The sequence below is a fragment of the Ambystoma mexicanum genome, chromosome 3q, assembly GCF_040938575.1.
Source record: "Ambystoma mexicanum isolate Mex_15411 chromosome 3q, UKY_AmexF1_1, whole genome shotgun sequence".
Taxonomy (NCBI): Eukaryota; Metazoa; Chordata; class Amphibia; order Caudata; family Ambystomatidae; genus Ambystoma; species Ambystoma mexicanum.
This window is the reverse complement of record NC_090926.1, coordinates 383,295,888-383,315,290: the sequence shown is the minus strand read 5'-3', so window position 1 is coordinate 383,315,290 and position 19,403 is coordinate 383,295,888. Positions and strand designations below refer to the sequence as shown.

Sequence of the window (19,403 nt, the reverse complement as noted above, 5' to 3'; positions counted from 1 at the left end):
GTTGACCATACATTTTACAAAACTAGGGTTGGGCAGATGAGAACTATAACCCTTTAGAATAGGCAGCAGAGTGGTACCTGGGTCAAACCCACAAGAGGAAATGAGAAAATAAGAAGGGTGAAAGGTCCGTTTCGTAAGGCAGTGGGCTTTACGCTCTTCTATTTTGGTCATATCGTGCTTGGTGTGAATGCAGGTGCTGGGGAATTCATGAGAGAATATTGGTGTGTCTGAGAGAATGTTTGGTTGTGAGTGTAGGAAGGTTCCGGAGTATGTCAGTTGGAGAGACCCAGCCTGGGCGATGGGACCTAGTGGTTCATCCTTACCATCTTAAGTGTAACTGCAATAAAGCTTACTTGTGGAACCTATCCAAGATGTCGAAGGATTTTTAATTATTACACTGGTGACGAGTCAGTCTTTCAAGTAAAAGAAAAAGAACCTGCGTGGCAAGAGAAGGAAAGGAACCACTGCCCCCACACAACTAAGTCCCATCACCCAGGGCCAAGTAAAGATGGAGCTGCAGGCCAGGATATCCCTTATACTAGAAAGAGGAAGAGCTGCTGTGTGCCCAGCTAACAGAAGGGTAGTCTTCAGGTCACAGAGACATTACCAGGGCCAGGAGAAAGCGGCACCTACTATACAACCGGTGACCTGTGGACAAGGAATAAAGCAGCCCAGGATACAGAGGCTGGGAAAGTTGGCCACGGGAGAAGAGAGGCATCCCAGAACCAGTGCTCTCAGAAGGGGAGTCTCAAGGCCACCAGGAGTACAACAGGGCATAGTGCTCCAGTAGAAGAGCTCTGGTCTTCTCCCTGGACCAGTTTAAGCGAGGAGAAAGTACCCACGGTGGGACAATAATGGCAGAGCGCTCGTGTCTCCTTAGAGTTATATGACAGGACAGTAATGGTCATTGTGTGATAGAAGGGGCTGTCCTTTCGCTCTGGTCCTGCAGGTCTTGTTGCCTGTCCAGATGGTTGCGTCAGCAGTGGAGCGCACTGGGGACCTTTGGGAACATGATGTCAGAGAAGAAGGAACAGCGTAGGGTGTGAGGGAAAGGATGACATCAGGGTTGTGCCCAGGAGGATGGCAATTGTTTGGAATGCCTTGTGTCACATAGCCAGCGTGTGCTCCGTCACAGTCCTAGAACAAAGAGCGAAGCTCAGTTTTAGAGCCAGGCACAGCGCTCAGCTACAGTTCTGAACAAAGAGGGAGCTGAATTCCATTGACAGGCAGCATTCCCGTTTGAGGAAAACACCTTCGAGCGTGACAGTGCATGCTGAGGCATCCAGGAAGCTCGGAAGATTAAAAGAAAGAACCCTATGGCAAGGGAATTGTTTCCTCGTTGCCAACCGAAGAAAGCAGAGCGGGCCGAACGAACGAGGAATAATGGGGCAGCCCGCCTTTGATGTAGGGGGTGGAATCAGGACGGAACATTTTGTGGTGGATTCTGCATCGGATTAAGGTGAAGTGCAGCGTATACAAGGTATTTTATTGGGTGTGATACAAGGCACTGCAAGAACATGTCCTACACAGAAGGTGTCGCTGTGTCATTAAGTGCTTCTAGGACAGGCATCGTCTTGTGAAAGGTTGTGCATAGGGAGCTTTATCAAAGAGACGCTTTGCTGTACCTTTTGGGTGCACACAGTCCAATGTATGCTGGCAATGTGCTATGCAGCTGTGGGAGTCAACGTGTCCATACTTGTTTCAAGTGCAAACAGTATCGAGGTTTATGGGTTTAGAGCTGGCTCCCCAGCCGCTGACTTTTGGCATTCGTGCAGATGGTTTAGTTTGACAGTCATGTGTCAGGTAATGGTTGGTGCTGATTCTGGGGCTGGTACAGTTGGGTTTGGATGTTAGCTTAATAGTTACACTGATAGGGCAAGAGGTGAGGGGGACTGTAGTGAGAGTGATTAGTGTGAGTGTGTTAGTTTAACACTTTTGAGGAAATCTTTATTTATGGTTGCTGCCCGCAACATGGACATTTAGGTTGCGGGGCAACATGGACTTTCAGGTTTCATGTCCCAGAGTGTCAGCTATGATAATACTTTATGTGAAAATACTCATAGGGACTTGCATATTTTGAGAATTTGCAGGTTTGTGCTGATCACAGCTATGTACATTTAGGATGCAATTCTTATCTCGTTAAAAGTAGGGCGTATAGACCCTCTGAGCAAAAATTGTATGGTTAGTTTGACCTGTTCAAGGAGCTTCAGGTCAACAGACGTTTCCATTGGGCACTGTTAGAGCAATGTCAAAATGTTAAAGTGTCATTGTGCAAGCATAGTAGAGTATTTTAAGGGTATTTGAAAGCGGAATGGTTTGTGGCGACACTGCGTCAACAAAAGTGTGTGTATAGCGATGGTGTGGGATCTCTTCTCAGGTGTGATGTTTGATCAATGATAAAGTGAGGTGAGGAATGGGTCAGAGGTGTTTGTAATTAAGAGGGGGGCACCTTTCCATTCACGTGACTAAGAGAAGTAGAACCTCGGTAGATCGGGGGGATGCCTTCCGTAAGAATGAGTGGCTACTTTTGGACGCACAGACAGTATGTTGTGGGGGGAGAGGAACGCCCTCCACCTTTATTCTGAGTTGCATCTCACACAAAAAAAGATATCTTGTATGAGTGTTCCCTGTACGTTTCCTTTTGTGGATTTGTGTGTGTGTGTGTGTGTGAAGAAGGGAGATGTGTTGTATCGTGCTTGGTGTGAATGCAGGTGCTAGGGAATACATTAGAGAATGTTTGGTTGTGAGTGTAAGAATGTCGGTCTTCCCAGCCGGAATGATGGGACACAGTGGTTCATCCTTACAATCTTAAGTGTAACTGAAATAAAGCTCACTTGTGGAACCTACCCAAGATGTCTATGGATTTTCAATTATTACACATTTTCTCAGATTTCAAACATTTAGTCTAATACTGCATTAGCCATGCTGGGAACGTCGTTGTGGTGTTGATACCAAAGACGCCCCCACTACCCAATTACAAAAGCAGTACTAATGGGGCTAACAATTATGGGCTAGGGCGATGCAGTGGCAGCACTGGGCCAATACTATCATTCTATGGGCTGGAACTAGGCCCATTAGCTCTCAAGAAGGGACATTGTATCCTGAAGGAAGACAGTGATGCTCCGAGGGGTGCTGGTTATTTTAGGGGGAAAAGGGACTATGATCTGATCCAAATCAGGGTCTGTGATTAGGTAAGGAGTGCTTGAAAATTTCTAGCCTCTCCCTCAGCAATGAGCAAAACACTGTCCAGTGCCAAGCTTATCGTGGAAATAACTAATTGTGTGCAAATCCACTAAATATCAGAAGAAAGGGATAATGTACCCTCTTAGTTTATAAATGAGGCTTTCATATAACTGTTCTTCAAAATGACCCACCAGAGTGCAGTTCTATGAGCCTGTATAACTGGAGCTGTGCATGGCGAAATGGTATTGTGGCACTTGCCTGTAGGTCCTTCTGGTGCTGGATAGAAAAGATAGGGAATATTGAGGTTGCAGCAAAAATAGCAGGGACCCACTGGTTATCTCAACCCTCACCATACTTTTTGTTTCACTGACAGGTTAACCATACAGAACGCAAACAGAGGGCCTCATTATGAGTCTGGCGGTAACCGAGCCGGAAAAACCGGCAGGTTACTGCCGGACTCGCATTACCATTCCGCCTCCGTGATTCCTGGACTTCCCAGGGCATTACAACCCCGGTGACCCTGGAATTCCAGAGGCGGAATAGTGTAAGTCCCCATTCCCATGGAGTCCCATTCCATGGGGATGTGGACAATGCAAACACTAGAACGAAGCCAGTGTTTCCATATCCGCCTGCAGGCGGGTGGTGATAAACCCGCCAGGTCAGACCTGGCGGGAGCGACACCTCCCGTCTGCAGCAGGACTCTTAATCAGCCGGTCCGGAAAGAACAGTGGTGGCGGTTTTACCACCACTGTTCTTTCCGGACCGGCAGGGTCGTAATGAGGCCCCGAATATCAAAACGAATGGCCAATTCAATCACCGCTACATCGCTCAAAGCCTGAAGTGATACTCTTGTATGGACACCCCAGTCCACAGAGCTAGTTACTTCACTTCAGACCCAGCATTCTTAAATTAGGCAACATATGTGTACATCTGGTGGTGGCGGTGTGAGCAGTTTCCTCATCAGCTATTGGACGTTGACATTTTAATTTATATATATATATATATGTGTGTGTGTGTGTGCTGGCCTACAACCGAAACCCTGTGCACTGCACTCCGCCAACAGAAATCCATCCTCTGGCTGTTTGCACCAAAAATGGGCACAACACAGTTGTTACCCAAGAAGAATTCAAAAGCAATTAACAAAATATAAATACGGCAGCAGCAAAAGCTGTTATTGTGCCGTAAAGCAATTCCACCACCAGTATAGGGAAAGTGTCAGACAACCTACACGCCCACCACCTCCTGTGAACATCAGAATGATGAGCACATTAGAACAATTTCATTTGGCGGCACCCCAACACTTTCCCCTTAGTTCCAAACTCCGAATCAACCCCTCAGGGAGCCGTGACTTGTGCCAGTGCTACTACAGGACTTGCGCTTATACAACTTATTGTGGGGCCTATGCGGACAGCAGCAATCGAGTGCATTCTTGATGGATTACCGAGGCTTAAAAAGCATCTTGAACGTCATGCTGGTGCTAGTCTTTGATATGGGATTATCAAGAGATGCCAGCTATGAGAATTCGGAAGCATAGGAAGCAAATTAAGCCCAAGCACTAAACTTCAGTTTATGAACCAGTCAAACAAATAGGTCGAAATCAGGTACTTATACGTTTCAGCAGCACCAAAAGGAAGCACCTCTGGGCATTCCGCTGGTAGAATCAGCAGACCAGGTACTGACCGAATCCCAGGCCAATGAGCTCTTTGTCAATGGGATGAATTGTCCAGGAAGAACAAAGATGCCCTAGTCGTAGAGGAGAAAGGACAGGGGTAGCTTGCGTTAAAATTATATGTTGGCTTGGACTTCCTCTGAGCTATTTAGTCCTCGAGTGCCGTGGTACGATGATCCCAAAAGTAAAGAGGCACAATTTGAGCCCAAAAAGTGAATTTTAAAGCGTGCAATCTGGCCGGACATTTTATCAAGGGGTGCTCTGGACTCCGGTCACTCAAGGGAAAGGTAACGCACAACGCATATAGAGATCAGTTTTGCATTAACCTGGTCCTCCATGCCAAAGACAAGAACCTGGTACAGAGCCTCACAGACACGAGCCCTCAGAGGTGGCCAAGAACCAGACAAACTAAAACATATGGAATAAACAGGAGCTTAGTAAGGAAGCTCACCCCACAGGCAGTGGATGAGAAGGACTCGGGCACACGAAACTGAACTGTAGTTTAAGCAGCAGAACATGCAGTACCAGGTGAGTATAAAGAAAGAGGAACTCGCTGTACAAGTAAGGAGAGGCGTGGGAGCAGATGCGGAAATTGTGGGTCATGTGAATGCGAAATAAAAAGAAATAAAAGAAAGTTGAAAGAAGCAGGTAAGTCATGCTGAAGACACTACAAATAGGAATAGAAATCACATGACAATTAAGGACACCAAAGGAGAATAAGCTGCACGTTGCACTAGCTAAAGGAAAGCCAGCGTTGCTCCACTACAAACATCTCCTCAGACTCAGAAGATTTGGTCACTCTGCAAAAGGTAGGTTGTCCAACTTCCGTCATTAATCTATTTTAGGCCACTGAGGTGACCGAATGATTGTAACAGAGACTTCCCTAAGACTGGGAGTCATGTGGTCCTCACCCTACATTCGAATCAATGTAAGCCTGGCTCCTAGCAGGTGACAAAACCAGTCTAGCTAGCTTGTCCATACATCTCTCCATAACAGGGAGGAAATAATCAAACTGCAGCCTCAATTTAACTAACAAACATTTCCTTGCAACTTTTTACAAAGGAACAAAGACTCTATTCAGCAGCGAACACTAATTGTCAGCCTTTTGTGCGATATAACGCAATTATGTTCGACTGGCACACTCCTATAAAACCATATGCATATATGAGAAGGTTTGGCTACATTTATGGTGCATAAGAGACGCCTATTGACCTAACGGAGGGAATCAGAACATACAGCACACGCTACAACAAAACATATAGCCTAGTCCCAAGCATTACATTTGTTGGTCCTTCCCGAGGGGTATATAGACAGACATACATCATAACATCAGATTCAATATTTCATGCATGCAATTCTTTTTAGCTCTTAATTATGAAAAACGTTCAGAGTTGTGTTTAAGGAAAATTTAACCAGCACAAAGCATTGCATCCCTGCATAAGGATCTCTATTGGTGGGATTGGTTTAATTACAGTGACCTTTGCATTGATGGTGAACACATTACCTGGCACACAGTGTGAAACTCATGACATGTGGCCATGAATCAACCAATGACAGAGAAAATAACTCCAGGTATATCCTATTCAGTTTTGCTAGTGTTTGCATCCCAATATTGATAAAGCAGAAGGTGCTGTGTGTGTCCTAGATATGTGTACAGATCTGTGTGAAGCTCAATCGAGCCACCCAATAGTAGAAAAACATGTGGTGCTTGAATTTTTATTTTTTACATAAGATGGGGACTATTTTAACCAAAGTACAGTAGCAGATACTGGTAGCGCTTTATGGTCATTTGAGTAATCACTCTGCAAACCCTCTATCCATTTCCATTACCCGATTACCTTGAAGAATCCGATGATCCCCACACCGTACTCCACACAGTACTTGTCCAGCAGCTCGCGGTTCCAGGCATCCAAGTTGACATACTTCAGAATATTCTCATAAATGATGAGTGCAAAACGGCCACGGTCTTTGTCGGTCAGGGTGGGCATGTCACCCTTACCAGGGGCAATCTCAGTCCGGTACTTGAAGCGACTGGACTCCAGGATGGCAACGATTTCCTGGCCCAGCTGAGAGTAGAGGCTTTCCACAAAGACCAAGACCAAGGGGTCCGTGCGGGATGAATCCACCAATTTTAAGGCTTTCAGCGGCATCATACGGGATGGGGTGATCTTGGGTTCATCGCAGTCAGGGGCCTGGGCATCCCTTGATGGCTCCAGTGCCCTGTTCCAGCCATACAAGTAATATGCGGAGACAAAGACGCTGAGGACACAAAAGGCAAAGAGGAGCAGCAGCACCAGTTGAGGGCTCACTTGTCGGTAATATCTGCGGACCCTCAAAAGCACAGTCATCGTTGCTTAATGTAAAATGACTCTAATCTCCTCGCTCCTCCCACCTTTCCAAACTGTCCAGGAATCCTGGGATTTATCCACTGAATGTGAAATTTGCTTTTTCTCGCATGCTCTGATGCGGTCCCTTCATGTCACCATGGCAAGTCCATTCACTGTCCTGTGCAAGGCAGAAAATACCATGACGCTGGCTTCGGAGTACTCCAACACAGGCGCAGAAACCTCTGGGAGCTGGGCATGGGGGTGCACAGGCCCCGGCACATCCAGGGGTGCGACCGCCGTGTTAGATTGTGGTTGTGCATACTCGAGGCACTGGCTCTTCTTCATTCGGGTCAAGGGATCCAGGGACCTCGTGAACTGTGGGGAGAACAAAGAAAACATCAGACTGAGTAATCATTACAATGCTAATCTAGACATTTTCGTTATTTGCAGCTAATTGTCATACAATCAGATATTCTAGAAATAATACTGATTTAATGTTTCTTTCCCGTTTCTCAATAGATGAGGATCTTACGTACCTATGTGATTACCACGAAAAAGAAATACTTCAAGTTTTGTTTTACTTTTTGCACATTTCAATGCATTAATGTGGGGGGAGACCCCCGAAGCCCATTTCCATCACATTATTTGGTACCCTAACCCACACCCCACATATAATTGCGTTGAAATGTCCCGTAAACAATTCTGCATTTTCGTTAACAGCATTTTCAGCTGCGCAGTAATGGGGTTTTACTTATTCAAAAAGGTATACCAGATAGTTGCCCACTAATAAAAATAGGGGCCGAACAGCTAAAAACTGTTCATCTACCTTGCTTAGTGTCATTTGGTTAAAGTTACAGGTCATTCTGGATAAAGAAGGTATTCCCTTTCAGCATGACCAGTTACTGGTGTTAGTCTGTCTTGGAAGGAGGTAAATTGAACTGTTCGTTTAGAGCCAAGGATCTCCTTGTAAAATGCATTATCTGTATGAATTAGACAGATGGGAGCTGGCACTAACGCGGGTCAAAGGTTAGGGAGAACTCCTCTTTTCAAAAACAGATATTTCCACACAAAAACTCATTTTACCAATTTTATCGGTGATGATATCCTCACCTTTTAGAGATGGAGAACAAGGTGACTGACTACTTTCTTCTCAAATAATGAGAGTGAGGAAAGTCCTATATCCCTTAGTTCAGAGGAGTTCATGTAACTCGGTTAGAAAATAACAAAAAACAAACACTAAATGATCCGTAACTCTGGAAATTATGCAAGTCCAGCTTACGGTCGAGCCTCTCATCTTTGTTTGTAGCCAATGTCTGAAACTACAATGGATTATGCAAGGGTGCAGAAGGAGGAGACTGATGCCGAGGTGCCATGGTGATTGCTATAAACTTACTTTTAATGAGGAAAATAAAGAGAAAACCTAACTCTTCCTACTCTAAGAGGGGTTTCCCTGCCTCAACTAAAATACTAAGGGTGCTGTCAGAATGTCCGTGTAAATCAATATCCCTGGATAGTCCAGTGTCCTGTGTCAAAAACCCTACTTGTTTCCCTTACATTTAACACTAAACTAAAGATAAGGTAGGCATTCTTGGTCCAGAAGAATGACTGACTTCGTTTGGTGAATACAAGTGTGTCTCCAGTGGTTGCTTTCCTCCCAGGGGAATGGCTCCCTTCCCTAGGTCCGAATTGTCTTCTAACAAAAAGGCAAAAGTTCAAGCAGGCCTCTTTGGCAGATACAGACTGTTAGACGATAGGCAGTGTATCAAAATCTTTACCGTTTTGATGACTAGGAGAATGGCTCCCTTCTCTTAGTATCTTGATTCAACAGTTTAAAAGAAGCAGGGGGAATGACTCCCATCCCCTGGTCTTTCTTGGTTACCAGAAGAATGCCTCCCTTCTCCTAGTATTGTGGTTCACAGTTCACAACACCCGGGTGTGGGGGAAGAATGACTCTTCCCCTTGCTTTTCGTACACTTGGTTTCACATTGCACATCACCAGTGCAAATCACTCCCTTCCCCGGGCTTTCTCTTATACTTGGTTTCACGGGTCATGACACAGTTCATGCACTGCTTGGGGCCTTGGCCCAGGCTCCCTCCACCAATGTGGCGCACTTGGTTCACTACCCTGCCAAGTACTGCCACAAGGAATATGACTTGTGTTCTCTTCTTGATCTGTGCCGTTATGGTTGGGGGCCTAATCTATGCCCCTCTTGGCGACTACTTCTTATGGATCTCCCCACTTCTCGCATTGCCTGAAATTTGGGTTTGTTCTCCTTGTACCATCGGAACCCCAGACCATCTCATACACCCACCGGTCAGCCAGTGTAGTCCTGTACCTTCTCATATCCCCCCACCGCCCAGCCCGTTTACTCCTGTAGCTTCCGGGACTTCTCTGGCGGGCTCCGGTCTGCCTCAGGATCCTTTTTCGGTCTGCTTGGATCTCCCGTTCTTTCGGCTGGCTTCTCCTGCACTGTGACAGTTCCACAGCTTCTGTGCTTGAGCAGTGCACTTACCCGTTACAGAACACATGGTCCACCTCCCCTGCGAGGTCGGATTACTGCTTCGCCAAGGGTCCTCAGGTGTCAGACCCACTGTGGATGCCATCTGCTCCTTTTCGGCATCCATGTCTGCAGCCACTTGAATTTCCGACGACAAGCAGCTTCCTGGTCCTCGGTTCCTCCTGGGATGGATGAGCCTCATTGTAAGTCCGTTGTTGCTTTTTATCTTACCCTGCTGTGGATGACTAGAATGCTCATCCAGATTACATGGAGCGTTCTTCATGGCTCTGCACCTCCTCCTAGTCCCAGCACTTGCCTGGTACACTACGTTGGGTTAGTCCCTAGTCTTCCTTCTAGCAGTACTTCTTAATATCACTGACTTACAAAAGGTACATGGAAGTACTGGGCAAGGTTTTGGCGTCTAGGGGGTATGGAGGTGTGTAGGGTGAGGGATGCTATACCACATTCTCCCGAAATGTTCTCCCTTGTCCCCAGAGGGGAGGCCTCTTGTCATGAGATCCTGCCACTGAGTACCCCCTGCCCCCCAGAGCGATTATCTGGTAGCCGCCTCACCACCCCGGCATCATGGGAAGGGGCTTCCCCCATGGAGAAGTGAAAACACCTTGGGATTCAGCACAATACTAAACTTTGTACTTTCCCTGAAGTCCAGCATGCTTAAACTGCCTTATCCCCTCGCTTGCCTACAAGGCTCATCGTCTATGTGAAAGAGCATCCTGTGGAAGTCGATCAGAGTGGCAGCGAACCTATGTGTACAATGAGCAGCCATGGAAATCAAAGAGAAATGTAAAGAGCTCTGGAGAAGGAGTTGGTCCATGTGAGGGATCTGCCTGAAACACCCATATGTTCTTGTAAACATTGGCACAAGATGGCATTGTCTACAGAGATGCATATGTTGCAGAAAAATCTAGCATTATCATGGTCACAGTTGATTCTCTACTGCACATCCTCTGTAGTTCTACAATTCGATTATTTTGCCATGTGTAAGGGAGGCATGATATCACAAGTATGACACCGACACAAGGTTTGGGGTTTGGAAAAACTCCTGCTTTGCACTATAGATATGATGGGTGTAGTCTCTACCATCAAATAATAAAGAAAGCACAGTCCTAGAACAGTCTGTCTCAAATCAAAATGGCCTATGCTAACAAAACCTTATGCTGCCCTATCTCTTATACAAAAAGTGTGTAAGGGGAATATGTATGCAAAGGAAAATCAGTGTTGCAACATAAAGGATCAAGATGGCCAGGTCAGCTCTCCTCCCCACGTTGGACAGCACAGAGTAAGGTGGCCCCCGTAAATAAGATGACACACTCTGGCTCAGGTTCTCAAAAAAAAGGCAGTTCAAAACGTAGATTGAGGCCCGCCTGGCCTTCCACGTTAAAGTCACTTATTCCATCGTTCCAAAAGTTCTTTCACAGTTCAACAACAAGTTCACGTAGGTCTCCCTCGGTCGGGCTCAGACCTCACAATCACAGCACATGCAGGGGGTTCCCTTTCCCAAGCTTAATGCACCTTTGTTAGGGGTTCCTTTCCCCTAACTTATCACACTTCCGGTCTCCCTCAGTCAGGCTCAGACCTTTATCTGATGTTGAAGACTTTTGAATGTACAAGGCTTTTACTATAGACCACCTCAGGACCACTTCGACTTTCTCTTCAGCTCACACTCTCGTGTTATTTGCCCCAATGTCTCTTGGTAGGTCAGCACCATAAGCACAAAAGTTCAAAGAAATCCATCTTCAAGCATTTACCTTTTCAGTTCCCCTTTTGCCGGGGTTAATTTTGACCATTACGCATTTCAGATTTCGTTCACTTTGCTGCTTTATAACCAAAACATTTCACATTTCGCACAGACTTCCGAGTGGGCTACTTCCTTTCGCCGGACCACTCTGTTACTCTGTATCACTGGCTTCACAGTTATTAGCCACTTAAAGGTTCATCACTGGTTAGCTTTCTTTCGAGTCTCATCAGCATGTGCGCAACCTTGACTTGTGAGATACACTGTTGCAGCTTCAATCTTTCCTCGACACAAACCGGCCTTTCATATCTTTCACTAACTCACTGGTTGTGCACGTTACTTTCTTGTCTTTGCGGCTTTGATTCACGAGCCAAGGTTAATACCACAGGCTTGGACTCGCCGCCCCAACTCGGTCATTTTCCTGGGAGGGCCGCTGGCATCCGTGAAATACAATGCAGGGTTCTTCTCGTCTGCGATTTGGCTTTCTCTGCGTCTCTTTCACAGCTTCCCGGAGGCAATGACCTCCTGCAGGGAGCTTTTCTTTACCCTTTGCTCTAGTCCCTAGATCGGTCGTCCTGCTCCAGTAGGTACGCCTTAACCCCAGAAGTTCTGCTCCTTCTCGTGTTCCATCTTGCTCAGAGTGTGTCTCTATGGTGCGCCTTTTATCCGTGTGGGGAGAGCTAATGAGTATCAGATGTAGGTGATTAAAGTCAAGTACCTGACTTTGCCTGAACCGATTAGCAGGACATGTCCAATGTAATGGTCAGGTGTGAGTGTCTTTCCCCAGAGCACACTGTCCGTGTGAAAGTGTTCATATATAGGGAAGAGGAAAGGGAGGCGGGGAGTTTACGTCTCAAGATATCCTACTTGGTAGGATGAGTAAAGCTATTAAGGGGGGGATACCGCATCTCGCCAGCGGGTGTCCCAACCCCACTCCCTGAGGACCTCTCACCCAGGTGATCCTCCTGCTCTCTGGTCCACCCCTAGAGTCTGAATCCAAAGGCGATGGCCTTGCCCTGGCCACCTGAGAGAGAGATCCCCCGGGGGCTTGTAGGTGAGACACTCTTTGGTTTCTCAGACATGGCACATCTTACACTGCACCCTTTGATCCTATACAAATGCCTGAAACTTTGAACAATGCCAAATCCCAAATTCTTGGGGAGTTGCGTACAGTGGTGGCTGGTGATTTTTTGGTGTGCATGGGTATAAGTAGTTCCCATAAACAGGTGCTAGACCAAAGTAAGGCAGTGTAGCCACGTAATGACACTTGCCTCAAAGGCTTTTTCTTCGGGTGGGCGAAGCAGCAGATGACCTGGGTCGCTGGTGCTTTCAGGGTGCATGAGCTAAATTCCCCATTTCCTAATTGGAGATGAACTTATCTCAGACCGCAAGAGCTCTCCTCCGATTATATCAAGCACAAATGTACACTCTAATGAACTGATAAGCCTGTGGTTTTAATTTGAAAATGAATTATACTAATGTTTCTATGACCACACGATTTTCCGCTGCTGTGTTGGATTTAGGGCTTGTGGACTGGTCCGATCATTTTATTGTTCAATTTCTCAATAATGTTCAGCACCAAAATTTGTAAACGGAAATGGGGCTCTGTCCTAGGATACAGCATTGTTGCCCAAAATGGCTGTGCGGCCTCTCAATCTATTAACTTTTTGTCACTAACTCAGATGCTCACAACCACAACTGACAATTTGCCACCCCTTAAATCCTCTATCGTGAGGCGTGGTCCTTCTGAGCGATGGTTTAATGGCGACCTGAAGTCACATCGGCTCAAATGCAGACAGATGGAACAAAAGTGGAGGAGAACATACTGTAAAACAGATAGATTGCTGCTGCGGCAGGAAACCGCTTGCCATCACAAAGCTATTTGGGATGCTAAATGCTGCTTCTATGCATCCAAGATAAAGACTGAAGTTAACCAAACGAAGGAACCTTTCAATCTAGTTCGTACACTCCCGTCGCCACATACTACTCAGGTAGGGGTCATTCCTTCCCAGTTACTGTGCAATTCCCTGTCCACTTTCTTTTCCCAAAAGATAGTGGACATTGAAGGCAAAATCACCTTGTCTGGCCCAAGGTCGTCTGGTGGGCTCTCATTCCCTGAACCAGGTGGGCCCACCCATTTGTGGTCCTCCCTCCCCACCTTTCTGCCAGATGATGTAGTGACGGCGGTATCTAGGGTAAGTCTGCTTTTTCTCTAGATCTCATCCCGCTGGCGACCTTGAAAAGCATTATGCCAGAAATTGCCTCATGTGTAATGCAGCAGGTTAATGACTCGTGTAGTTCAGTGACTATTCCTGATCACTTAAAGCACGGGCCTGGTGATCCCTCTTCTTAAAAAACCTACACTTAATTCTTCTGTTCTACCTTTCGCCTTCTTTCTTTATTACTTTTTTTTAGAACACTGCTTGAAACAATGATTTCCCCTCTGTTGAGTTCCTTTCTTGAATGCTCTGATTTTTTGTATCCATTTCAATCGGGCTTCTCTCCTAGCCGGGCCACAGAGAGCATTTTAGTCTCTGTGGTGGACGACCTCGCCCAGCTGTCTGATCAGGGTGGTGTGGGCACACTGATACCTTAAGATCTATCACCTGCACTTGACACAGTGGACCACTCCACCATGATCAGTCAGCTGGTGGAGGCAGTGGGTGTCTGGCCTGGTTCGAATATTTTCTGACTGGTTACGTTCCGTTTCCCTCTTTATATGTTTCGCTCTGTTCTAGTGACTTTCCTGGATGCTTATGATACACAAATCATTGTTTGTATCGATCTTCATTAACATGATGCTACGGGGACAAGACAGAGGTCTTGGTGGCGGTCTGTGGACTTCTGATTTCTGGCATGTCTCCCTTGGCTCGCTCCCACGCCACATCTTGGTGGTGAAGGATCTTGGCGTTAAATTATCTGCCTTTCTTTCATTGGATACGCAGGTTGCAGCTGTCTGCCAGTCTGAACACTTCAGATTAAAAATCTTGCGCGAAGTCTTACCTTTTATCCCTGCTCAGTTTCATGCCCCTGTGGTGGCTTCTCTTGTTTTGAGCTGTGCAGACTACTGCAATTTGCTCTTTTTAGCCCAGCCGCAGTACTTGCTATGACGGCTTCAAGTCCTACAAAATATTGCAGCGCAAGCTTTGCTTTGTGTTACGTTTGCTTCCCACGTTGCATCTGTTTCTGCCAACTTCAGTGGCTCCTTATTGGGAAATCGGTGCAGTTTAAATCCCTGTGCATTGTAGGTTGGGGGCGGAGTACCTTCAGCAGAAATGTATTTATTTATTTATTGTTTGCTTGTTAGGCGCTTATACAATAAGGATATACTGTTTCAAAGTGCCCACAGGGCAGGGAGGGAGGGTGGGAAATACAAATTAAAAACAATATTAAGAGCAAAGGGGGAAGAGGAGGAGGGAAGAACCTACTATGGCTTTTGAGTATAGAGAATGTGCAAGTGCAGAAAGGAAGAAGGGGGATGTGATGGGGCGTTCGAGCTCGAGCCATGGAAAAAGTGCTAGGAATGTTGAGTACTACACGGCCTAGGCCGAGGGAGGTGTAAGTGCGAGTCTCCAGGGCGGAGGGTGTGCAGACGCAAAGTGCTGTGGATAGACAGGAGCTGGGGAGAATTGGTGTGGGAGGTCAAGGCCTTGAACATACATAAGGCCAAGGACACCAATATAGCAACTGAGAGATTAGCATAGGAGAGAAGGAGGGAAAGAGGAGGAAAAGAGGAAAGTCTTAAGGAGCTTCAGGAATTTGAGAAGATCCTGTTCAAGGCGCATGGAGCGGGGGAGGCTATTCCAAAGGAGGGAGCCCGCAGAGGAAAGAGGGCGTCCCCCTGCCCTCTGTTAGCGAAATGCAAGGAGTTGGTGACAGAGGGAGCGTATTTAGTGAGATAAAGTTGAAGATAGGGTAGTCCCCTGGCCCAGACAGCCTTGTGGATGATGCAGGGGGATTTGAATTTAATCTGTGCTGTAATCGGGAGCCAGTGAAGACTTTTTAGTACAGGAGAGATGCAGTCCCTGGGCTTACGGCCAAGGATAAGTCTTGCTGCCCTATTCTGGATAAGCTGGGGAGGTCGCAGTAGTCAAGTCTAGAGAGAACCAGGGCTTGAGTAACATTGAGCCTCTGAGGGAAAGTGAGAATAGGTAGAACTCCTTTGAGAAGGAAGAGCTGATAGTTGGACTTCTTGGCAATGTCCTGATAGTGAGGGAGGAAGGAGAGAGAGGAGTCGAAGATGACTCCAAGTTTTCTGGCTTCAGTTCAGAGTGTAGGAGAGCTCAAGGAGGAAGGCCAGAGTGAGGGGAAGGAGGAGGGAGCAGGGGTCCCAATGGGAAGGATCTCAGTTTTACAGGTGTTGAGGCAGATATCATTGGAGGCGCACCAGGATTGGATGGCAGATAGGCAGTCATGGATGATGGAGTGTGAAAGAGGGTCAGCAGGGAGTCTGAAGAAGAGCTGTGTCATCTGCGTTAACACTGGAAGTTGGAGAAGGCGATGAGGCGTGCAAAGAGAGCAAGGTAGATGTTAAAGAGCTAGGGGGAGAGTATAGAGCCCTTGGGGGACACCACAGGAGGAGATGGAAGTAGGAGAGGAGAAGGGGCCCAGGATGACTTGGAAAGAGTGGTTAGTGAGGAAAGAGGACAGCCAATTCCAGCCGTATGTTCATTGTCGCTCTCTTCGATCCCAGAAGAGTGCAGTTATCCTTGTTCCCAGGATTCGACTTTCCTGTGTAAGCGGCCACGCCTTTTCTATGGCAGCCACCAATGGAATTCACTGCCTCAGTGGTTGCGGATCACGGAGAACCACCTGTCATTTCGGCGAGCAATACACCTTCCTTTTTTAGACAGGGGTTGTTGCCAGTTACTGTCGCGCTGGATTTAGCACCAAGATGCCTACTGGTGAACGCATGCTTAATAAATATTTTTAACATAATATAACAAAGAATGGCAGTGGCTCTTCCAATGGGCTTTTGAAACGCTGTTGACATGCCTCATATTAGGAGAGTATTTAAACGAGAATTAGTGGTAGATGGTTGCAGATGCGCAGGTAAGTAGAGAAAGAGCAATTGACAGTGGCAACGGTTTGTGACAAGTCCCATTAGAAGTGCAAATACAGGGTGATTAAAAATGAGAGGTGCATAATAAACTGCATGCTGTGTTAAACACGGATTACAAGCAGATGACGACTAATCATGCATTTTCTTTTGCTTTGTTTTGTTTTAAAACCCAAATCATTATTTGTTATGTCAACATGGTTTTGTATGCTGGTACGAGCAGTCTTCCATCCTGGTTGGTGAAAAAAAAAAACAATCATACTCTTTTTGCTAAATGTTTTAATGGGACTACTAGACTATGGCAACAGCAAAGCCGACATTTAGGGCTTGTAGAGTGTGAAAAAGCTCTTTCACCATGTTCACCCCACAAATAAACATTTGTGGTTTCCAAATGTGTTGGTCTCACTGACGATCTTGGTTACCTTTACAGTTTGATAGCCGAGAGGGGTTTCAGTTAATTTAAATCAATGTAGACATTTACGGTTATTAGCTGAAGAGTGGCTGATGGCTCTTGCTATACTTTTAATTGTGAACAAAATGATTGATAACAGATTACAAAGCAGCAGCAATACATGCTTTGGCGCAGAAAGATTTAGGAGCGTTTGCTTCATTTAGAAAAGGGACATATACATTTACATTTTAGATTTACTGGGAAGTACATTATGGCTATATTGTTTATTATGCTGTTTTTTTTTTTCTTTTAAGTACTTTAATTACAATTTAACAAAAACTGTTTTTGTGTATATTCACTACTCATTGGTTGCCTGTTGCAGAGAGGTTTTTAATGCAGCCTGCATGGACCACAAAGCACAAGATGGCGCTGGCCCAGTGTTTGTGCAGAACAGTTGTCTCTACAAACCAACCATAGGCCTCTGCTCAGCTAATCTCAATCTCCTGGTGGAACTGCACTTTCATCTTCTTCCATTAGCGCCATGAGGCCTCTGTGGAGAGTGGGCACTAACTGCATATACATGCATAAAATAAATATTTAAACATTTTGCAATGATTTTATAATGCCAGGGCTTTTCTTTAGTACAGGGTTGAAAGCAGGAGGGCATTCTACTCATCGTGGACGCTACTGTCTAGAAAATGCCCACCTGACAATCTAGGAGGGGTCAGTGAACACATAGGCAGTCGGAGCTGGGGCAGACACATCGAGAAATGGACGATTCTGCTGCTGCCTGGAGGGATTGGTTTTAACTACAAGTAACTGAGATTCCAAACCTTCTCAGGTTCATGGCCAGGATGGTTGCTCATAGCCTATTTAAAAAGGCAGCCTCTTATAGAGGAGCAGAAGGACACATTTTCCCTAACAAGTGCCCCCTCACCGCCGTCATACTGGAATAGCAAGAGAAGGGCCCTGTGTGAGACTCCATGTGTTATGCCTATACCTTATCGAGTGTATGAGAGACAATATGCACTCAGACAACCATTTGAATGTACCCTCACACTGAAAGTGTGTAAGGATGCCGTATGGAAGGATGTTAGCACGCACCATTAGACATCATGGAGCACTGAGTGAAATCGGACGAGGACAGAGTGATGTAATGGAGAAGATGTACAAGGCCATGCTGAAACGATATGAAAATACTTAAGAGTGACTATGTAACTGAAGCAATAAGAGAAACATGCACAAAACAATAAAGAAATCATGAATGCAAAAGAAGACAAAGTAACTTGTTGACTAATAAATGTAAATATGCAGTAACGGACCAGTAATGGACTCGGGAGGATAGCTCTGGAGCAACGTTCTTGCATTGGAAGCAAGACGACACAGAGCAACACATGTTCGATCCCCGGGACGGCGCTTAGAAACCTCTGGATACTAAGCTTGTTATAAACAAACAATTACAACGCAAGGTAGAAAAGAAACATAGGAGGACAGCCATAGTTGGAAAATGGACGTTGGCTCATGTAAATATTAAACTCAACTACCTCAGAAACAGATCTGGGATGCAGAGTCAGGAGCCGCTGGAAGAACAGCTTTGTGTGCAAAACAGAAAGGAGTAGATGATGGCATGCGATCAAGGATTTTAAGGAATAGCTGTAAAGCACAAAGCGAGACAGACGGATGAGTCGTGGACACAAGACATATGTCTCTAAGAGTAAAGAAGAGTAAAGAAGAAGAAAACAGTTGCAAGAGCCAAGAATTTGACAATTAAGAGTGTATAAAGTCTATACAAAGTAGAGTGACCAAGTCTCTAGAAACCAAGAGGAGGAAGGACACCCAGCATAATTAAATTAAATAGCAGTAAATAAGAGGCTGAAATGGACACATTCGTGACTCAAAAGTCGAAAACAAGGGCTATTCATTAAGCCTTCAAATGAAGATAGTGATGTGCTGTCACTCCCTTGAATGTCCTAGAGCAGAGAACAGGCTACAAGGTCAACTACAGACGGGAAACTTTGGCTCATGGCTGGACTGATGAGAGATGGACTAATTGGGAAAGTGGGGAGTAATCCAACGTGATCCAAGGACCTGGGTTTCAGTTTCTTTACGTGTTGCTAGTGGAGTCCAAAGTTCAAGGTTGGGTGAGAATGCCAACCAATCAGTGGGTCTATGGGACAACCTGCTATACACTGTTGCATAGACCAATCCGCTGCCATTTTGTTTGTTATAATCGGTATTATGGGTTTACCCCAACATTTTGAAAAAAAATAAAGGTTAAATGCATTATACCCAAGAAGGGGAGCTGGGGTATTTTGGGCTGCAGGGGTGTCCCCTGCATACATTACATCGCCAGCAGGGAGGGAACCAAAATCCCCAAAACTCGAATTACAAAATGCATACAAGTGGGCTTTGTAATTTTGTAATTCGAGTTTTTGGGATTCGGTTTTAGAACGTAGATCCCAGTATTTTACGTATTTAGGAGGTAGTTCGAGGGTTGTTTTACAGATAAGAGACAGCCAA

At 45.8% G+C, this 19,403-nt stretch overlaps 1 protein-coding gene across 1 annotated transcript in view; it reads right to left on the bottom strand.

Moving 5' to 3' along the window:
- NDST1 (N-deacetylase and N-sulfotransferase 1) overlaps positions 1-19,403 on the bottom strand; it is a 500,062-nt gene that overhangs the window by 319,125 nt on the left and 161,534 nt on the right. The window contains exon 2 of the mRNA XM_069654041.1: positions 6,691-7,554. Within this exon, the coding sequence (XP_069510142.1) occupies positions 6,691-7,200 (510 nt within the window). The 5' untranslated portion in view covers positions 7,201-7,554. The remainder of the gene's footprint in view (positions 1-6,690; positions 7,555-19,403) is intronic.